At 36.7% G+C, this 23,377-nt stretch overlaps 2 protein-coding genes and 1 non-coding gene across 5 annotated transcripts in view; 2 read left to right on the forward strand and 1 right to left on the reverse strand.

The window, feature by feature from the left end:
* znf1086 (zinc finger protein 1086) overlaps nt 1-23,377 on the forward strand; it is an 893,143-nt gene that overhangs the window by 484,385 nt on the left and 385,381 nt on the right. The gene's annotated exons all lie outside the window — the stretch shown is intronic.
* si:dkey-220a11.5 overlaps nt 1-23,377 on the forward strand; it is a 765,979-nt gene that overhangs the window by 76,616 nt on the left and 665,986 nt on the right. The window lies entirely within an intron of this gene.
* On the reverse strand, nt 10,973-15,112 carry LOC147845064 (uncharacterized). Its single transcript, XM_088649895.1, has 8 exons — nt 15,101-15,112; nt 13,872-13,966; nt 13,714-13,782; nt 13,041-13,254; nt 12,850-12,925; nt 11,255-11,601; nt 11,079-11,163; nt 10,973-10,980 (listed from the first exon to the last, which is right to left on the reverse strand). The coding sequence occupies exons 1-8, from the start codon at nt 15,110-15,112 to the stop codon at nt 10,973-10,975; spliced, it is 906 nt and encodes a 301-aa protein (XP_088506021.1).

A 23,377-nucleotide genomic window follows, 5' to 3' on the forward strand; every position in this document is an offset into this window, starting at 1 on the left:
GATAGGAAGTGTACAAGCACCCTTGTCCTGGCCAAAATGAGCCAAATTCACCTTCACAGTTAACAAACTAATATCAAATCCACTCTCTGGAAGCCGGGCTAAATGAATTGAGCCAGACCCTCAGTCACCTCAAAGAAACTAGATATAGATATTACCTGTTACCTAAAGACCAAGAAAGATGTAATGGTTTTTACAAACTATTAATCCAAGTCATTAACATGCAATAAGAGGGATTGTGAATCCATTTCTTTTGTTCCCACGTTTTAGGGGTTTAATAAAATCTTAGTCAAATTCAACAAAGATCAAACCTGAGTAATTCAAACTCAAGCATCTTTTAACAGAAATAAGACTAAACCTTATAATTATCTTCTCAACGTGTCATTTGTACCATTTACTTTACTCTGACTAAACCAGTCAACATAATCAGAAGCAAACAGTATGATTTTGTATAAAATTCATTTGATTCTTACTGTCTGGTCAATTAGAAATGCTCACATGTTAGCTATTTGCTCAAACTTTTGATTATTTGAAAATCTTTCATACATGTCATTTGACAGTGAAACCTGTTTGAAAGCATTACCAACACTGTTAAAAATTGTCCCGTTAAAAAACAGTAAAATACTGGCAGCTGCAGTTGCCAGCAATGTACTGTTATTTTACAGTATGTTGCTGTAAAAATACATGGACTACATTGATTTACACAATACTCAACTGAACTCATTTTGCTCACTGAAAGCAACTGCCTCAACTTGGTCAACTGCTGAATGAGTTTATGAAGTAATGTGCTATATATGCTTAGAAGCATACTTATAATGATAACTTATTTTAGTTAATTAGAAAAGTTTGGTTTAACTCTAATGTCTTATTTTTCACAACAGCACACATACATGTAAATCTGGAACTACCAGAGAGATTCTGACTGCATCAGCAACTAAACAGCAGCTGTCTTTAAATAGAGAAACATGCAGAATAACATCAGCAGTTCATTGTTCATCTTTAACTCATACACTGGCTCTACTCTCCTCCACAACGGTGACACACAGGAGAAATTAGCTTCAGGTTTTACAGTAAAATACTGTTTTTTCCTTGATTTAACAGTAATCTACTGGCAGCTGTGGTTGCCAGCAATATACTGTTTTTTTTACAGTCTACTTCCGTTGTGTAAATTAACAGTATATTACTGTTAAAATACATTTTTACACTGTGTTTTTACCTCTCACACCTTTAACCCTTTAAACCCCAGAGCAAATACTTCAGTTTTAATTGAAGTGTCCACACTACTGAGTGTTCAAGAAACATGGAGCAAAGCTGAAGTAAATTCATTAATTAACTGACAAATTAAATGCTAATTGAGGATTAACAATGAACAAATGTAGAAATACTGAAGGGAAAAAACAAGAACAGAACATACAAAACTTTAGTCACAGCTTTATAATGAAATAACCTGAAGAACAACAAATGATTAAATCATTTAAATGATCAGCGGATGATTAAACAACTCTACAAACATCATCACCAGCTACACTTATTACTTAATACATGTATTTTTGTATAACATCTACTAAAGTTCTTCTTGAGAAAAAGTGAAAGTTTTACGTCACCATCATGGAGAACAGAGTTTGCTTTAGTTGGGCTCTTAGCCCTGTCATTTTTAACATTTATATATCTTGGCTGCTGCAATTGTTAAGAACTTTGTTTAAAAAGCTCCTTTGTTGTGGCAAGCCAGCCAAACACCTAAATAAGATCTGGTGATGTTCACGTTGCCATTAAATGGCAGAGTCTGTTCTCATTTAGTATAATAAAATTTACTGCTCCTATTCAATGTTAAATCTATTGTTTTACATTATATGTCTATATGTGGCAATGATTTCTGGAAGTTTTTAAGAATATCTTGGACAATAACACTGCTCTATGGTGTAAATCGCACTCAAAGAGACACCAATAATCAGCATATGAACTTCAATAATGGTGACAACTAACAAAATTAACAGTTTAACTCACAAACAGGCAACTGAAAGTCGAAATATAAACAACAGCAGAATCAAATACAAATAAAGAAAACTGTGAGACCATTATACAACATTTATTTATACCGCAATGCATGCTGGGATATTTGTACTGTGCCACTCCCAGCATGCATTGCAGCATGAAACATTTGAGATGTTACCGTTGTTGAGATACAAGGTCAGATTCATGAGGTCTGAGTGTGTATTTGTCATAACTGAACTGTTTTTGTATGTTATTTCTTAACTGTAAAGTAATTACGGAGGTATCTTTTCTTTTTCCACTTCTTATTAATTAAATTAATACCTGCAACTAAGCATAAAATCTATTGCATGAGGCCCTTCTTCCAGAATTATAACAATACATTTATCAGAACTAATTTCAGACAAATGGATTTCTCTAATTATTGACTTTCCAACTTGATTACTATAATACATGCATTTTATTAACTCTTTATTCTAGTAATTGGAGAGTCTGAATTAATAAGTTCAAGGGTGAAGAGCCCAACTAAACCAGCCCCTCACTACATTACGGTGACACAAAAAACACCTTAATTTCTGTTGGATCTCAATGAGAATAGTATGGAAGTCAAATCAGTCAGTAATAAGTGTGTCTGCTGTTGTTTGTGGAGTTGTTTAATGATCCTCTGCTGAGACTGAAGCTGTTTTATTTTATTTGATTTTATTTAATGTTGTAACTCAAGTCACTGTTTGTGTTTCTTGTTTATTTTCTTCAGTAATTGTAATTATTAACAGCAGGTGTTCATCAGTGTCTGAATTCACTCATTAGTGTTCATTAAAACTGTCAGGTGAACTATATTAGTTAACTAGTGTATGAAATAGTGAACAAGGACACAAAGTGTGATTTCAAACACAGACTTCAAAACATCGAATCTGAACTCTGTTAGCTCACAGTTTTCTGCAGTTGGTTACTTTCTCGAAAACAAAAATGTTACCCAGAAAGCACTGTTTTTAACAGAATATTACTGTTTTAGTGAAAAAACATTATTTTGCCGTAGAATCTGACCGTTTTTTAACAGCAATTTTTTACAGTGAATTGAACAAGAGCAGACTGATTTAACAACTCTATTACCACATATAATCAAGACTCTTGCTTGGATATGGACTACTAAATTTTCATTTAAAGACAGTCTAAGTTTCTGTACAACTTGTCAGTATTCAAAATAATAATATTGACTTGAGTTGACTTGACTGCTTCAAAATGCTGTTAAAGTTCACGCTGCATTTCTGTTTCCTAAAATGTTAATTTTCGCTGCAGCAGTATAAATACTTCTTACTGAATTCTTACATCAGCTATTTAACCATCAGATTCAAACACTTTCATTTAACTTTATCTCTCTGTTCTACACACCATCCAAACAATTATGTTCCTCCACCATTGAGGACACACACACACATAGACAGAGTGATTTACTGTAGCATTTGCCTTTAACACAAATGACTTCAACTCAATTCTCTGCTTATTTTTCCTATGCTAGAGTGAGGATGCCTTCTAGACTATTGTGGTTAGTGACTTAGCCAATGTCACTGTTTAAATGCCATCAAGTCTAAAATATTTACCTAAAACATTCAGATAGAAAAGAGTTAACTGTAATTAACCTTTGCATTCTCAGTAAATTTAGACATGTGTTTGTAACCTAATATGCATGGCAGTCTTTAATTTCACAGCTATAAGCTAATAAAATTATTATTATTATTATTCCAGAGAGTAATCTGAACCAGGAAAAGAGGTAATTATTAACTATTGCAAACAAAGCAGGATAACCCATCCATTTAAAGCTCATCTCATGGTCTGCATCATCTTTTTCTCAGATTAACTCAGCATTATAGACTTCTGCAATGTCTGGCATTTCGCTTATACAATCTGTAATAATATAACACTCATTTCAGAGGTTAGTGACAATATTCATACAACAGGGACGAATCATTCCCTCAGGGCAATAAGCATTATTGTACCATAGATATGAATATTTTGACAGATCATAACTAAGTTTGCTTTTGGTGTTGAACTCGCACAAACTTATTCCTAAAATTCTTTGTCCAGTTTCAACTAGATTTACATGATCTTTTATCAGGTTTCAAAGTTTCCCTGTTCATAATCAATGTCTTTTCTGAGACAATCCGCTGGTGCGTTTTGTTTTCTTAATATTGTTGCTAAGCAAGTCGATAACAGAAACAAAACACAACTTATGGCTTCACTCAAACAGTCTCTGTCTCTCTGTTTCATGCACATAAATTTTCAATAGTCTTAGACTATAACATTAAAATGATTACAATTCAGAATCTTTAATCATTCACCAACATTCCAAATGTCAAAAGTTTAATCTCTTAAAACTCAGTTGGAACTGTTTAAAGCCTAAGAGAATTTCTTGTAATTATTTTACCTTAACTGCTTAATTCCATTCAGCTGTGTTATCCAAACCATCTCACAGCCAGTCTTTATCTTTAGCCAACACCATCTCGAAAATGTCCTTCGTCATGCATAAGGACCTGCATCAGTAAAATACTATGAAAAATCAGACACATCAGTTAAAAATCATCTCAGCTTCACATTCAGGAATTCAGCATTCTAAAAATTCATACATATAAAATATCCAGTGCTGTTAAAGCAGCCAACCACATTGATATTGGTAAAATTTTAAGAAACTGTACTGTCTCCAATGGTTCTTGAAAGCCCATTGCCATTATCTTTTTACCAATCATCTCCTTCAGGGTATCATACCCTGGCATAGTCCGTTAATGCTTGTCACAAGGACAGAAATGTCCTCAATAAAGGCAGGATTCTCGTGATCAGGTCTGGACGGGGCCACTGAGGCAGACTACTGTAACTTCAAACAGTTCCCCTCTAAGGATGCTTTAGGCCGATAGAGCATCACCCCAGTCCAGCACCATCTTTCACATTAAACATCCCCCTTTTCGGGTAGGTGCCCCGGGGTTTACGAGGGGTCCCATGCCTTAGGTTGTTTTCTGCTTTGGCCAAGGGAAAATCTTACCCGTCTTAGGGAACCCCCCTTCGTGCCCACCGGTCAACTGCCACTCACACTGCAAGCTCCTGTGCAGGCTTCCTCCTTGATTCAGAATTTTCTACTTGGGAAAGCACAGTCAAGAACCATGAAAGCCATTGAGACTACCTACTAGAATTCAAACATTGAGACAGGTTAATCGAACACTTAAATCAACTGAATATCAAGCTGAGATTATACAGGGAGTTTAGATATCACTCTGATCCATTCAGTGCAGGGTCTGCTACCTCAGTATAGCCATCAGGCCCTGTATGTGATGGTGGAGACTAAGGATAAGACAAAAGTTACAAACAGTAATACACCACTGAAGACAAGACAAGAAATTTCTAAACAGTAATAACAACTGTTCAAATTAATGATCTCTATAGCTCAGCGGGTATATTAGGGTTTTTCAAGATGCTTTAACAAAAGCATTTTCCTTCATTCATTTCTCTGTTTGCTTAGTCCCTTTATTAATCCGGGGTCGCCACAGCGGAATGAACTGCCAACCTATCCAGCACGTTTTTATGCAGCTGGTGCCCTTTCCAGCCGCAACCCATCACTGGGAAAACAAACAAAAACATTTTGCAATCTCTTATTTGTTAACTTTGATTTTTAATTACTAATACCTCTATGAGTGCATACAAATTGAAATGTAGAATTTCTGTATTCATTCTAGCATTTTCTTTACATTGTGATTTCCAACTGAGCACTGTGCTTATCAATTGTTATGGAACAGGCAGATAGCAGCTCTTAGCTGACATCTAAATAGAGAGAAAGAGAGTTTTGAGCAATCTAGAACGAAAATGCATGTTTACTAAATTTAAACATACATTAAACATAACATTAACTTCAATAACATAATTTTATTGTAATATCTTTTTACTCAAGCCCCTCCTAAAACATATAAAACAGAGTTGACATGCATTTTCAAAGTAATGCTGTTACAGTCAACAATAGTTTTAGATCCTTCAGGGGTTAACTGCATCTGCAACTGCCAAAATTCAGACAAAAGTCATGGTGAGGGCTGAACCAAGATAACAGTGCAGTCACACAGAATCTCATCTTCTAAGACAAAACATAATGTTACTGTCAGTTTCTGTGCTTCGTTTTTGCTACTAACCCCTCAATATTTAGATTTTAGCTTTTCAATGACAACTAAATGTCAAAGGAATACTTTTTTTTTCTTAAAATCTGTTCTAAAATAATTTTATACCTGAGAGCTTAGCTGAGCTATTTACTGCATTCTGCTCTCATCTATTTCTTTTTATATCTGAGGTTCAACATCAAAAGCAAGAAGAAATTGAGAGGGCAATCTTACCAACAGCGCTTGGCTTCTGCTTGATGAATCTGCAAACCATCCTAAGATGTGCAAACTGTCCAGACCGGTCCAATCCAGTTAGGGTCATAATTTTCTCGGGATTGCTCCTGGTGCATCATTGATCAATCAACCTCACCCTGATATTTCTAGGTATCTTGTCTGACTTTTGTGGCCACTACTATCAAATGGATACCTATTATAATGTTATTTGTTATTTTTATTCAATTATTTCTTTCCCTAATAATCTGACCTACACTATTCTTATGGCATGCCTTTTGTCTGTGATGCAGTTAGATAGCAGTGGTGGAACTCAATTACAATCTCGGGTTAATTTAGTCCACTACTAAATAGAAAACCAGTCCAGGTTTTATGCCCGAGAATGTCCCAAAAGCCTCCTAAACACCCATCAAATGAGTACCCTAACTCCGGGTGAAGGAGAAGGTACACCTCTCAACTACTGTTACACTTATCCGTATCGCTATAGGTGTACCACAAAATGCACCAGCTCGCTAAGGGATTCCACAGCAATCTACCACAAAATCCTGTGAATCCACCGGCGCCTTTCATTTACGTCTAAATGAGAACCAAAAACGTTCCGTTACTACCCACTACTTCACAGACAATCCCTAGTCTTATAATTTTAAATCTTCTTACCTTCATTTTGTTGATTGATCAATGGTGTTACCAGTAAACAAGTGCCACGCGTCCTCCACCAAAACTGTAGGGATTGTCTACAGTTTAACCCAAAGATTGACCAGTCTGGTAGATGAAGAAGAGCCGGAGTCAGAGATTTAAAAAAAAAAATAAATTATGTTTACTGAAGATAGTTTGCAGTTTTCATTCGCAGAAGCCAGCTTCAACACTCTCAATGAGTTCCTAGGCCGCTCTGCTTACAGTTTCAACAATCGAACAATTATACTCTTTACACAAGTCCAGAAAGGGTGGGATCCAGGTAAACAGTTCTCATTGGTTATAACAGAAATAGACAATTCTAAATACATGCGTCAAAGAAACATACACTGTAAAAAATTGCTGTTAAAAAACGGTCAGATTCTACGGCAAAATAATGTTTTTTCACTAAAACAGTAATATTCTGTTAAAAACAGTGCTTTCTGGGTAACATTTTTGTTTTCGAGAAAGTAACCAACTGCAGAAAACTGTGAGCTAACAGAGTTCAGATTCGATGTTTTGAAGTCTGTGTTTGAAATCACACTTTGTGTCCTTGTTCACTATTTCATACACTAGTTAACTAATATAGTTCACCTGACAGTTTTAATGAACACTAATGAGTGAATTCAGACACTGATGAACACCTGCTGTTAATAATTACAATTACTGAAGAAAATAAACAAGAAACACAAACAGTGACTTGAGTTACAACATTAAATAAAATCAAATAAAATAAAACAGCTTCAGTCTCAGCAGAGGATCATTAAACAACTCCACAAACAACAGCAGACACACTTATTACTGACTGATTTGACTTCCATACTATTCTCATTGAGATCCAACAGAAATTAAGGTGTTTTTTGTGTCACCGTAATGTAGTGAGGGGCTGGTTTAGTTGGGCTCTTCACCCTTGAACTTATTAATTCAGACTCTCCAATTACTAGAATAAAGAGTTAATAAAATGCATGTATTATAGTAATCAAGTTGGAAAGTCAATAATTAGAGAAATCCATTTGTCTGAAATTAGTTCTGATAAATGTATTGTTATAATTCTGGAAGAAGGGCCTCATGCAATAGATTTTATGCTTAGTTGCAGGTATTAATTTAATTAATAAGAAGTGGAAAAAGAAAAGATACCTCCGTAATTACTTTACAGTTAAGAAATAACATACAAAAACAGTTCAGTTATGACAAATACACACTCAGACCTCATGAATCTGACCTTGTATCTCAACAACGGTAACATCTCAAATGTTTCATGCTGCAATGCATGCTGGGAGTGGCACAGTACAAATATCCCAGCATGCATTGCGGTATAAATAAATGTTGTATAATGGTCTCACAGTTTTCTTTATTTGTATTTGATTCTGCTGTTGTTTATATTTCGACTTTCAGTTGCCTGTTTGTGAGTTAAACTGTTAATTTTGTTAGTTGTCACCATTATTGAAGTTCATATGCTGATTATTGGTGTCTCTTTGAGTGCGATTTACACCATAGAGCAGTGTTATTGTCCAAGATATTCTTAAAAACTTCCAGAAATCATTGCCACATATAGACATATAATGTAAAACAATAGATTTAACATTGAATAGGAGCAGTAAATTTTATTATACTAAATGAGAACAGACTCTGCCATTTAATGGCAACGTGAACATCACCAGATCTTATTTAGGTGTTTGGCTGGCTTGCCACAACAAAGGAGCTTTTTAAACAAAGTTCTTAACAATTGCAGCAGCCAAGATATATAAATGTTAAAAATGACAGGGCTAAGAGCCCAACTAAAGCAAACTCTGTTCTCCATGATGGTGACGTAAAACTTTCACTTTTTCTCAAGAAGAACTTTAGTAGATGTTATACAAAAATACATGTATTAAGTAATAAGTGTAGCTGGTGATGATGTTTGTAGAGTTGTTTAATCATCCGCTGATCATTTAAATGATTTAATCATTTGTTGTTCTTCAGGTTATTTCATTATAAAGCTGTGACTAAAGTTTTGTATGTTCTGTTCTTGTTTTTTCCCTTCAGTATTTCTACATTTGTTCATTGTTAATCCTCAATTAGCATTTAATTTGTCAGTTAATTAATGAATTTACTTCAGCTTTGCTCCATGTTTCTTGAACACTCAGTAGTGTGGACACTTCAATTAAAACTGAAGTATTTGCTCTGGGGTTTAAAGGGTTAAAGGTGTGAGAGGTAAAAACACAGTGTAAAAATGTATTTTAACAGTAATATACTGTTAATTTACACAACGGAAGTAGACTGTAAAAAAAACAGTATATTGCTGGCAACCACAGCTGCCAGTAGATTACTGTTAAATCAAGGAAAAAACAGTATTTTACTGTAAAACCTGAAGCTAATTTCTCCTGTGTGTCACCGTTGTGGAGGAGAGTAGAGCCAGTGTATGAGTTAAAGATGAACAATGAACTGCTGATGTTATTCTGCATGTTTCTCTATTTAAAGACAGCTGCTGTTTAGTTGCTGATGCAGTCAGAATCTCTCTGGTAGTTCCAGATTTACATGTATGTGTGCTGTTGTGAAAAATAAGACATTAGAGTTAAACCAAACTTTTCTAATTAACTAAAATAAGTTATCATTATAAGTATGCTTCTAAGCATATATAGCACATTACTTCATAAACTCATTCAGCAGTTGACCAAGTTGAGGCAGTTGCTTTCAGTGAGCAAAATGAGTTCAGTTGAGTATTGTGTAAATCAATGTAGTCCATGTATTTTTACAGCAACATACTGTAAAATAACAGTACATTGCTGGCAACTGCAGCTGCCAGTATTTTACTGTTTTTTAACGGGACAATTTTTAACAGTGTAGTATCTACTTCCAGATATGGATGGCCTTAATGCGTGCGTCAAAGAAAGCATTGTATCTGTCTCCAGATATGGATGGCGACCTGATGCCTAGAGGTGAGGTCACCCTAAGTTATTAGGAGCTGATCTCCGACCTGTAAAAAGCTAAACCAGGAAAACAATAGACACAAACGACCATTTGGGTTAAAGACTCAAGGATGTTTCTTGTACGTTCAGCTGTGTTATCAGGCTGGTTCAAGACTGTTTCCATCAACAGTCTGCTGCAATATCTTTACTACACACAGTCTATCTCCACACGAAAAGGAATTACATTAAAATGTATTATACTCAAAAATAGATCAATCAAACAGCTATAATATTATAGGCAATATCAGGACAATAAAACAGCTGTCTTCTCCTCTGTATTGGACCTCCAGTCATAAGAACAGATGGAGAGAGAGAGAGAGAGAGAGAGAGAGAGGTCTCCATGACCTATGACCTGGTTTGTGTGTCTCCTGAAAACAAAGTTAAAATAGACAGGCAAAAAGAGAAGCAAGGACACAGAACATTCTTGCAGTAAGCAGTTATAACTTATTCATTAGTTAACATCAATTCACAGTTAAATACTGAGAAACAGGATGATGAAAAGGATAAACGTTGGTCCATGATGAGACGGATTGGAAAGCAGAAATCCGAATCCTTCAATATAGTAACTAAAGCTATAAGCATGAATATGCTATATGAACTGTATATTTTATTGCATCCAAGTTTTTCTTTCTTTTACTCTAGGCTGCACCTTGAAGCTGACATTTAACAGGACATGCCCACTCCACGTTTCTTTGCTTGTAGAAGTTGATTAGCTGCCTGTCCTGTTCTTCCACACTTGATCTTAGATCCATGGACATGAAAAGGGGCTTCCCTGTCTCATGTAGCTGAAGTATTTGTTTTCTGTACAACAATGCAGCTGTCTTTGGATCCAAATGAGTCTTCCAATCTGTTCAATTAAATTACATTATTTTAACAATGCATCAGCAGCACAAGAATGTAAAAAACACACACACAAATAATTACCATTATCCATGATTGAAAAATCAGCAGTGTTGTTCACTTCTTTATTCATGAATGAAAACTCAGCTGTGTTGTTACTGTCATCATTCACTGGACTACAATTTAAAAATGGTAAACAATTAAAATTATGGAAAATGTTACAGTGCAAGGTAAATATAACATATTTTCCGTGTCTCACAAAATAAATATTTACAGCTAGCACACCTTTCCCCACATTCACTGGCATGGACTTCTAAAATTCCAAATGGCATTACTTCTTGACAAATAAGACAGCAAGCCTATAATGCCGATAACCAAATAAACACAAATTACCACAAAAATTCAACTTTATATCACCTTGGGTCAAATATACATTAGGAAGAAACTAACCTGTTCATTGTTCTTGACTTCGTTGTCCTTGTTCTCACATTCTGCCTCCTGCTGATACTCATCTTGAGAATCATTCTCATCCTCCACCACAACAACATCAGTACAGGACTTAATGTGATTGGTTAAAAGCTGAAGTGGGTAGGATTCGTTGCATTTTTTGCAGATTGCCTTAGGCATATCACGAAAGGCTTCAGAAGATGGTGGTAAGGGAGCAGTATCAAGCTCATCCTGAAGAGGAGCTATGTAGAGGACTGAATTCTCTCCTATTTTGGTAGCTTTAATAAGCCTGCCAGTGTACCCACAGTCTGCAGGTGCCATTAGGACAAGTTTACGACTTCCCCAACCTCCTGAAATTAAAAACAAGACTGCTACGTAATGCCTTATTATATGTTATTAATAAAATAAAAAATTAGTAATCTAAAATTCATTTTCTATTACTTAAAGGGGTGTAACAATACACTCAGCTCACAATATGATGTTCACGATACAATATGCATCACAATATTTTATTTATATTCAGTTAGCAAAATCCAACTTTTTCTATCATAGAAAATGGCATTGTCTTTTACCATAAATACTCCTATGCATCTTGTCATTTCTTCAGCTTTGGCACTTAAGTGAGACACTCGATTGCACTTTGGTGTTATGGTTGAGGCTTAAATGATACATCATATTTGTTGTGTTCGCAGCTTTGTATGGCAGCATTTCTTTACAGTCTTTACACACAGTTTGTGTTTTGTCTGTTTTCTTGTTACCGTCCTATTCAGTAACTGGAAAACCAAAATGTTGCCAGATGTTGGACTTATAAGAGAATGAGCCATCCTCTATTTTAGCTACACACATATTGCCCTGCTACTAGTTCTAGCAATCTGAATGGATGTGACAGCAGGTGGAATGTAGCTTAACCAATAAGAGAATAGATGTCATATGGCAATAAAATCGTCATAACGCCACAATGCATATTGTGACATTTTTGTATTGCAATAAATTGTACTACGATACATTGTTACACCCATAATTACATACATTTTTTTGTTTACCTAACAACATATTAAAAGCAAATTGTACTAACAGCTTATGCCAATGTAACACATTTTTAAGTTAAACATTATTAGCGTTTAGTATAATAAACAGAAAAACGGGATGTGGTAATTGAGCTTGGACTCCAAGCCAACATTGTCTTGTGTGCATACACCCAGGTGTAAAGGGATATCAAAAAATAAAATCTTGGCTTTTATCCACCCTCAGATTTTTCAACACACATTTCTTTGTTCTATCAAAGACAAGTATTTAGTATTAGCCTTAATATTTGTGTTTCTACTACAGATGGGTGCTTCTTAACATTTAAAAAAAACATATTTTATGCTTAACAGAAGACTGGAACTTAGAACAAGATATAGAGTAGTAAATGGCAACATTTTTAATTTTAGGTTAACTATCTTTTTAAGGTTGATGTGGTCTGAAATTGGTAAAAAACTAAATATGACAAGAACAAATGTGTAAAGCAACTAGGCACAAACTGCATATTTACACACATTACTATTTACTATGCTTTTATACAATTACAATATCTTACTCAAGACAGTGAATATTACCTGATGCTTTGTAAAGAAGCCAACCACCCATTACCCCACCAAGCTCAGGATATAATTCGATGAGCTTATCACATAACTGTTAAGGACAACAAGAATAATTAATCAAGCTGCTATCACTTCTCCGTATGAACATTCATAAAAATAATATGAGCAGAATTTAAAGGCACATTATGTTATGTATGGTTAGGTACCTCCTGATGAGTCATATTTTCATCTAGCATTGCAGTTCTGCGCCCTAGTCCTGCTTGAGTATGTAGAAGCTGATCTGGACCACTAGGAGATCGTTCACACTGGCCCGGAAGTAGGTGAAATGTCACCTGAAATGGTTTGGGTTTAATTGGTAAAGGACCTGTGCCAGTGAATCGTCGTTTCCCTCTACGATTTGTGAATAATCCAGGAAAGGATCTATCAGAATACCAGAACAAAATCAGAACAGAAATAATACATCAGAAAATGTAGAAATGCATTTTACAGCTTTGGAGCTTTGATGGTCAAAAGAGAACAAGCCCTCCAGACTAAGCCTATTTATTGTCTCCATTCAGAGTTTAGGTTCCTCGCCAATGTTGCATTCGCCTTGATTAGTTGAGCAATTAATTTTGTGCCATAGAGACACCTTTTTAACTGTATAGTGGAATTAAATTATTTCACATCTCAACTGAGTTTGCTGGATACAGCACTGTTTTCTGCAGAGCTGTAGTATAGATTAAATTATCCAAATTAATAACCGATTAACTAAACTAAGTCAGTTCACTTAATGTCCAATTGGCAAACATCACATATTTTTTCCCACTGTTTAACTGCTTGGAAACAATTTGTAGTTATAAAAAAAAAGTGTTATATAAACAAAGGTGACTTTGTACTGACCTAGTCATTTCTGACTGAACCAATGATGGCCCCGGAGTTGCAACTCTCGGTCTGACAACCTGAGATGATCTGACAAACCACAAAATAAATTAGCTATTAAAAGTTATCATTACATATGTGTTGACATTCACTTGAAATTCTTTCAAATGTTGCTATACCTGTTCATATCTTGACTAGTCGAAGGCCCGTCTCGCTCTTGACGTGTCAAAAGTGAGAGAAGGTGCCTTGCAGACCTTAAAACATCGTTGTCTCCCTTGTGAGACAAGCACAACAGAGATGGAAAGTGAAATTAAAAAACAAAAAAATCTGTCAATGGTGTAAAGTAGCTTTGCTTTCAATTCCTATTAACATATATATTTTGTTTACCCCACTGTAGATTTGTATGCCTGTTTCTTAATTTCACTTGATTTAAATAATATTTCTCTTACAATTATATTTTTCTTCAGAAATCAAAACAATAACCTTGTTGTTGCCTGCACAATATTGATGCAAGTCGGTTTCATTTAAGATAATGTATCCAGATATAAATGTGTAAATTTAAATGTCAACACTGGGGCAAATGAGCTCACATAATCAATATACTCGGTGCTGTAAAAGTATGTTTTCAATTCTGGCATTTTGAAAACAGGTTCATGGAAGTGCTTTAATGTAGTCGTGACTTTTGACCATTCAAATACTTGTAAAAAATAAAATTTTATTCTTTGTCTCCTGCTAGGCTGGTAGTTTGGCAATATAGATTCAAATTACTTGCTTTATAAAAAAGCAAGATGATGGACTGACACATAACCTTTCTTGAATATTACAATCAGTCATCAAATAAGGTAGCCTAACATATTTCAATGGCTGAGTTTTAGTCATTTTCAGTGACTACTGCAAGCTATATACAGTACATTTTAAAATAAACCTTTCATCATCCAGGCACAGTTTCTAGAAGTGTTGATAAACTCATAGAGCTGGTGCACGTCTGAGGGGACGCCCCTTCCATGATGATAATCCGCGTCTATTGCAGCGGGAATTTTACGCGCGAATGAAGCGTGTAGCAAGTTCACTCAAAATGTCCACGCGTCTATTTACGCGCAAATGGCGCGATATATTAGTGCAAGCCGCATCTGGCGTAAACGACCCAATACGTTTATTGCGTTTATTATATACAAAGATCTAGCCGACCTCGCTCCCCATCAATCAACCCCCATCTCCTCTCCCTCGCTGTTAACAATCAAAAACAGTCGACTCCTTAATTTCACGCCAAAGTTTTCCTTAAACTTGAGAGCCCTTTAACGTTACAGTGACATAAACTCGCCTTTAATTCAGAAGAATTGCATATTATTATAAGCAATTTGAAGAAGTAATCTTAGATGTTATGTCTTAATTAGTGATTAATACTCACCTCTTGGTCCATCTTCGCCCATTAACACGTCGTCTTGCGTTTGCTTGTTGATGAAGAAATAACTGCCGCTAGCACCACCTGCTGTCGAGGACGTCTAACAGCAGAGAGTGATCTTGGATCCGTACTCCATTGCTTTTCCTGCAGTTCCCGGATGTAATGTCGAATTTCAACAGTCGAATTTGAACCACTGAATTTATGGAAGCGAATTTTTGAACTGAAATAAAATGCACTGAAAATTGCATTTTGAATAATATATATTGTATTTTTAAACAGAACTGAATGTTTTGGAATTGAATTCTGAATGGTGAATTATGAACTATTGAATTTAAGTATAAAAATGTGTGCAAAATATTTTTAGTTGAAATATTCACAGCTCAAATAAACAGCTATATTAAATTTTGGGACATAAAAATACAAACCCTGGCAATTCATGTCATTAAAATGCAAGCACTTGTTAATTCAATGCATTATTTTTTTCAGTTAGTGTAATTCGACAAGCTTTTTATTTCAATACTTTAGGCATTGATTTTGTTCCATAGAGGACCTTGCTTGGAGGTGTGCTGAAATGCACATGTGGTTTTCACACTTAAAAGGTACATTTATGAATCAATATGTGTTTATAATTATTTACTAGAATGGCTTTCCTTTTTCATGATTACATGTATTTTTTTGATTATTTTTAGCAGAGTACTGCCTCTGCTGCTCCAGCACAAACGGTGCAACAACCTGCCCCTACTGTACCAGCTCAGGAGATGATGGAGAAGAGACAACTTAAGGCCCAGCCCCTGTACTCCACCAGTGGCATCAAAGATTTCACCGGACCAACCAGGAGAGCAGCACCAGTACATGTTGGCAGAGAGTACAGCAGGTCAGGCAAGGCAGAGGCAGACATCTGTTGGGTGACCCCCACTCAGACCCAAGGCACCAGCACAGACCCAGGTCATCAGGTCATGTTTACACCATCAGCACCTGGAGCATCGCTGCAGATGGTACCCAACATTTACATCCTGGCTACACCAGGGTACCAGGGTGTGCCGATGTTTCAGGGTGTACCAATGTTCCAGGCTGTGCCAATAGTCCAGGGAATCCCTATGGCCCAGGGTATCCCGATGATGCAAGGAGTGCAGATAGCCCAGGGTATCCCAATGGTGTAGGGGATGCCACTCAGACAGCCACCACTTCAGCCAACAATGTCCAGTACCAGCTCACAGCCTGCTGCATCACTGTCCGCATCTAGAGCCATTCCCAAAAGACCGTACTGAAGATCTATTCAAGCGAACACTTGTAAAAAGTGTGGGCAGTTCAAAACAATTGCCAAAGGCCATAGCCAACTCAGGGGCAGGGTGTACTGCCCACAGACTGAAACTTTGACTAAAGAAGAGTGGCTAGAGGAAATGAAAAGGACCACTCCAAAATAATATGTTTGTTTGTTTGTTTGTGTATGTATATAGTGGAATAGTTCTTCAGTTTTTCAATTTCACTTGTTGTTGATTTATATTTTTATTTCACATTTTCTTTATCTTATATATTATTTATATGTGTGTGTGTGTGTGTGTGTGTGTGTGTGTATGTATATATTGTTTACAGTTTACAACCATAATAGTTCAATTTATTGTATTTCACTTGTTTGTTTTTTGTTTTATTGCACATTTTACTTTTTAATTATTTATTTTGTTAACATTTTATTTAACTTATTTATTATTTATATATGTGTGTGTATTTATATAGTTTATAACCATAATAGTTCTACAGTTTATTCTATTTCACTTGTTGTTGGTTTTTATTCATTTTTTAATTGCGCATTTTATTTAAATAGTGTATTTATTTTGTTAATATTTTATTTAACTTATTATTTATGTGTGTGTGTGTGTGTGTGTGTGTGTGTGTGTGTGTGTGTGTGTGTGTGTGTGTGTGTGTGTGTGAGTGTGTACAGAGTGTAAAAAGTTTACAACCATAATAGTTCTTCAATTTATACTATTTCACTTGTTGGTTTCTATTTTATTCCATATTTTATCAAAATAATTTCTTTTGTTAACATTTTATTTAACTGTTTATTATTTATGTGTATGTCTATTGTTAATACAGTTTATAACCATAATAGATCTTCAATTACCTTGTTTGTTTCTGTTTTTTTTTTTTTGCACTTTATATTTAAATAATTTATTTATTTTGTTGACATTTTATTTAACTTATTTACTTATATGTGTATGTATAAAGTGTATACAGTTTACAACCATAATAGCTCAATTTATTCTATTTCATTTATTGTTGGTTTCTAAATTTATTTAACATTTTATTTGTTAACTTAGTATTCATTCTGTTTATATTTAACTTATTTAATTTTTTTGATTTTTTTATGCTATGTTTATTACTGTTTTGTGGACCAATATTAAATAAATATTGCATTTATAAATGACTGCTCCTTGACTTTTAAGTCCACTTTGTGCTGGTTTCTGTTTTTATTTAACATTTTATTTACATTGTTTATTTATATTGTTAATATTGTATTTAACTTATTTATTATTTTTTAAATTTTCTACTCTATTTTCATTACTGTTCTGTTGACAATTGTTAGATAAATAATGCATATATAAATAACTGACTACTCCTTGACTTTTAATTCCATAATACTGTAGCTCTATAACATTCCTGTAGAAGATAATTTGTACATCAAAATACAGAACAATAATAATGATAAGCATAACAATGCTACAACAACTACTAAATAATGACATATTCAAGTTAGTATGCTTTATTTTTCATGAAAGAATGTCAAAAAACACAAGAACAAAGTGCTTAGGCATATTTTATTTACCTTGGAGCATTATACATTCAAACAGTTAGTTTATTGAGTAATAAGTAACCAATAACAATAAAGCATCTTTCAAGAGTTCACACTTAGCTCATGATTTATACATAGCTTGTTTGGCATGCTGTCCCGGGAGAGAGCCCTGAGCTCAAGGGATCCTCGAGCCCAGGGCTCCCCCCTTTTGCAGGGCGAGTGGACATTGAGCTCAGGTCTATCTCAAACTCCCCCGCTGCTGAGGCCAAGGCGAACTTCCTGAGAGTAAGACATTATAAAAAAGGTTTAGGCTTGTTTTATCTATAATATAGAGCACATTTGGATGGTGGGAGGAAACCGGGGAACCCGGGGGAAACCCACGCGGACACGGGGAGAACATGCAAACTCCACACAGAAATACCAGATGGCTCAGCGAGGACCCAACACCATTGGTATTCTTGCTGTGAGGCAACAGTGCTAGCTTGTTTGGCATGCTGTCCCGGGAGAGAGCCCTGAGCTCAAGGGATCCTCGAGCCCAGGGCTCCCCCCCCTTTTGCAGGGCGAGTGGAGATTGAGCTCAGGCCTATCTCAAACTCCCCAAAAAGCCAATGATAAGCGCTCGGGACAGCAGCCGCGTGTTTACACAGGAACTCCCCAAAGTGCAAAGAAAAAGTGCTATATCCGGCTGCTGGATATATATGTGAAGAACTGATAAAAAGTGGGGGAAAAGCTTTCTAGGGAGTGTGTGAAGGGCAGGGTGGGTTTGGTGGCTAAGAAATAAAGTTAGGAAGTCTAAGGGAGTCTGAGTGGCTTAGAGGGTGGGTGGAGTCTCGTGTGTAAATTGGGGCTTAAATGGGCCCTCTACAGGAGTCAGTGCTTAAGAGAAGGTTTGTGAGATGCAATAATGAAGGGTGTGGAGCTGGCTGTTTAAGAGGAGGGAAGAGATTTGGTAGCGGAAGCATAAAAAGCTGTTGGGGGTAAACAAAGGAGAGAAGCTGGAGGAAACAATGCTATATAAATTACTGTATGGAATATACAACTGCTATGCAGCAGAAGCACTCAATGCTGGCATGTTGCTAGAAACTGGCAGGGAGAAAGAGAGGGGAAGGAAGCTGGTATTAACACAGATTTAATATATTAACAATAAAATAAAAACATGAAACATTAGGGAAATACTATGCATAATAAAATGCAGTAAGCAGCGGAAGCACTTAGCGCTGGCAGAAGAAAAACTGCTTTAATTAACAAAAATATGCTATACAATTACTATGCATAATGTGCAAAATAATCAATAAGAAAGGTACTAATGCAGCGGGAGCCCACAATGCTGGTAAGGGGAGAGAAAAAGGGGGGTGCTGTTGAAGTAACAAGGTTACTATGCAAAATACAGAACATGAAATGCTAATGAACTACTATGCAGAATAAACATGTTAATGCCGATACTGGTGAATAACTATAAAGAATAAATAAACTGATGCAGTGGAAGCACTCGACACTGGCAGGGGAAACTGGAAGGTGAAGGCGATAGGTGAGGCTCTTGCGAGAGCCAAAACTCCTATTGACTCCGGCGGGAGTCAGAGCTTAGGGTGATGTTAATGTGGAGGAAGGAGGTTGGATGAGAGTCAAAGACAATGAGTAAAGGGCTGGTAGAAAACAGTAAGGCACTCAATTCTGGCAAGTGGAAAGGGGAGAGCTGCTGGGAGTAACAACTTGGGTTCTTTGAGATGAAAAGACTGAGGCGAATGTAGGATTTGAAAGGCTTTAGAGAACCAATGACCGAGGGTCTGGATCTGGTGCTGGGAAAGCCTTTTAATAATGCCAATTCTGAATGAATGGCTGGAGATTGGTTCGGGAGGAAATCCTGAGAGGTGGACAACTTTGAGGTGTTTCTGGAACCAGAGTTGTGATACTGGACAATTAGCATCATCAGTAAAAAGGGAGGCTAGGGGGTTTGTTTCTTATAATCCTCGAGTGTAGGTATACTAGAGAGTTTGGACTGGGTGGGTGAGGGCAGGAATGTTGAAGATGTAAATGAAATGTTCTTGTCAATAGATCTATCTTACTTTGCAGGACGAGGAAACCCTTTCTTTCCTCATTACACAAAATTAGATCTGCTATGGTGGGTTGGAGTGAGGGTTGAGTTTGAATGTTTCATGCTGTGATGTGTAACTGAAGGGTCTGAAGGCTACTACTTTAATGGTAAGTGATATGGAGTTTGGTGGAGGTTATAATGGGGGTGGCTTAAGGTAATGTCATTTGTGGAAAGGGATGGACAGGCGTTGAGTTGGGGTCCACTTCTGTAGCCAGTGACCAAATTTTCTGGAAAGAAAATGAGAGAGAGTCAGTGATTTGGTTTTGCAACCTGGCACATATTATGCAGACATGATAAATTGACTAATGTCAAATAAGACATCTCAAAAGTAGCATTAAAGCATAGAGAGTAGGAACGCCTTTGTCTATGCATTATATTGTTTCTTCCTCAACACAATGAACGAGAATCCTAGAGGTGGACCATTCGTCTCCCCATAGTATGGCGGCAGCGACTATTGGGTACAGTTTGAAGAAAGCTGATGATCTCAGACTGGCTAAAGCAGACTCTAAATCATCAGTCCTCATTTTGCTGGACTTGTCAGCTGCTTTTGACACTGTCAACCACCAGATCCTGCTATCTACACTTGAGTCACTGGGCGTTGCGGGCACTGTTATACAATGGTTCAGATCTTACCTCTCTGACAGGTCATTCAGGGTGTCTTGGAGGGGAGAGGTGTCCAACCTACAGCATCTAAACACTGGGGTACCTCAAGGCTCTGTTCTTGGGCCACTTCTCTTCTCCATCTACACATCATCTCTAGGACAAGTCATCCAGAGACATGGATTCTCCTACCACTGCTATGCTGATGATACCCAGCTATACCTCTCTTTTCATCCTGATGATCCCTCGGTTCCAGCTCGTATCTCAGCCTGCCTGTTGGATATTTCACACTGGATGAAAGATCATCATCTTCAGCTGAACCTCGCAAAAACGGAAATGCTTGTAGTTTCTGCCAACCCGACTCTACACCATAACTTTTCAATCCAGATGGATGGGGCAACCATTACTGCATCCAAAATGGTGAAAAGCCTTGGAGTAACGATTGATGACCAACTAAACTTCTCTGACCACATTTCTAGAACTGCTCGATCGTGCAGATTTGCACTCTATAACATCAGAAAGATCCGACCCTTCTTATCTGAACATGCAGCTCAACTCCTTGTTCAAGCTCTTGTTCTCTCCAAACTGGATTACTGCAACTCTCTACTAGCTGGGCTTCCAGCTAACTCTATCAAGCCTCTTCAACTACTCCAGAATGCAGCAGCACGAGTTGTCTTCAATGAACCTAAACGAGCACATGTCACTCCGCTGCTAGTCCGTTTGCACTGGCTGCCAGTTGCTGCTCGCATCAAATTCAAAACTCTGATGTTTGCCTACAAAGTGACTTCTGGCCTAGCACCTTCTTATCTGCACTCACTTCTGCAGATCTATGTGCCCTCCAGAAACTTGCGTTCTGTGAATGAACGTCGCCTCGTGGTTCCATCCCAAAGAGGAAAAAAATCACTTTCGCGAACGCTCACGCTCAATCTGCCCAGTTGGTGGAATGAACTCCCTAACTGCATCAGAACAGCAGAGTCACTCGCTATTTTCAAGAAACGACTAAAAACTCAACTATTTAGTCTCCACTTCACTTCCTAATCTGCAATTGCCTATTTGAATATCACACTAACTGTACAAAAAAAAAAAAAAAAAAAAAAAATTACTAACACTTCCCTTCTTAGACTTTACAGACCTGAAACTTGCCTTTAGTACTTATTCATTGTTGCTCTTAGTTGTGTAAATTGCTTCCTTGTCCTCATTTGTAAGTCGCTTTGGATAAAAGCGTCTGCTAAATGACTAAATGTAATTGTAAATGTAAACAATGGTTTCTAGAGTGGAAATAGATTGAGGGGGCCATGTGGTGGCAACCAGTGGCCTCTGAGTACCCTTGGAACCCAACTGATGGGGTAGCACCAGTAAATAGACAAATATCTAATGGGGGTGCGAACAATCTCTGCAGAAGAAGGAACAGCCGTTCCATAGCTTAAGGAAGCAATCCATAAGCGGAGTTCATTGTGGGTGGGTTTTGAGAGAGAAATTGTGCCTTTTAAATCGTGACTTGTGGTAGGGAGCTGGAGTAGGCAAGTTTGAGGTAAATTTGCACTGTGAATTTTAGGTGGCCGAGGATAGATAACAGTATGTGTTTAATTCAAGTCTCTTTCTTATAATAGAAGAGAAAGAGAAATTATTCAGCCAATTTTCTCTTTAGGAAGAGAAGCTCGGAATTTGAGCAAATCGAAGTTGATGCCTAGAAATTCGATAAATGTATTGGGTCCAGCCTTCTGCGAGCAGAATACCTAGATTGGCGAAAACCTTTTGGTGATCTCTAGGTGTTTGGCTGGAGGCAATGTGGGGGGGGTGATTAGAATATCATCTAAAGTTGGATAAGGTGGGGGATTCTGCGATTGTTAGAAAGAAGCAGGTGATGGAGAATTTGCGAGTTGCACTGCTTATGGGACAAATGCGTGAAACCTTGAGTGGTCGGGCAGAGAATGGTCAAACATAAAGTGGTTGTCAATCTCTTTTTAAATAAGATGATCCACAATTTCTGGTTCAATCAGCAAAAGCTGACTGAATATTAGGATAGGAAGGGAGAGCTGAGGTGCCCGGGTGGAATCCATAGGTTAGACCTGAAATGAGAAAATCAGAAAAAATTAGTGGAGAGAACGCAGTTCACTAGCGAGGTGAGGAATCGACAGACAGATAGTGTTTTAAATGTTTTGGTAGACGTTCATTACCCCCCAGGATAGTTGAGGGCCAAGGATATTAAGCATGGCTTGGCTGGTGATCTTAAAAATACCTCTTTAAAGTGGAGTAGGTGAAGTGATAAGTTTAAATTCCTGTGACATATTACGATCGGACTTCTATGATCGATGTGATGCTTATTGTCATTAGGTGGGTAATTTTATTTTAGAAGTTAAATAGCTATTGGAAGTGGCAGGGTTTGTTTACTTATATGTATGTTTATTTATTTATTTATGTTAGTTATTTGTTTAATTTATTTATTTATTTAACTTCTAAAATGATGTTGTCATTTAATTTGCACTTGAACATACTTATTAAACTGTGTCAATTAAATGTTTACTATGGGCTTTACTTTAATCTGATTGATTAAATAACATTACATTTGGAATCTTAACATGAATGAAATCAGAAGCATAATTGGCCCAATTCATTCACAAAGTCTTTGCAACTAAGTCTGTTCATAATTAAGAGAGGGCGGGACCATCTCATGTTCTGACAGCTCTTGGATGGTGACACTTCTCTTTTCAGCTATTGGCTCAATGAAGTGTCAATCAAAAGGTCGGCAGCCATTTTGTTAGACCATAATACAAGTGTTTTTGTCTGAAAGATACTACTGTAC

This window comes from Danio rerio, chromosome 4 (assembly GCF_052040795.2).
Source record: "Danio rerio strain M-AB ecotype USA chromosome 4, GRCz13ab, whole genome shotgun sequence".
NCBI lineage: Eukaryota > Metazoa > Chordata > Actinopteri > Cypriniformes > Danionidae > Danio > Danio rerio.

Coding starts and splice junctions, on each gene's coding strand:
- LOC147845064 (XM_088649895.1), bottom strand. Junction 13,783..13,871: donor ACTAGTCAAGATATGAACAG/GTATAGCAACAT, acceptor GTGGTTTGTCAG/ATCATCTCAGGTTGTCAGAC. Junction 11,164..11,254: donor AAGTCAAGAACAATGAACAG/GTTAGTTTCTTC, acceptor TCGGCATTATAG/GCTTGCTGTCTTATTTGTCA.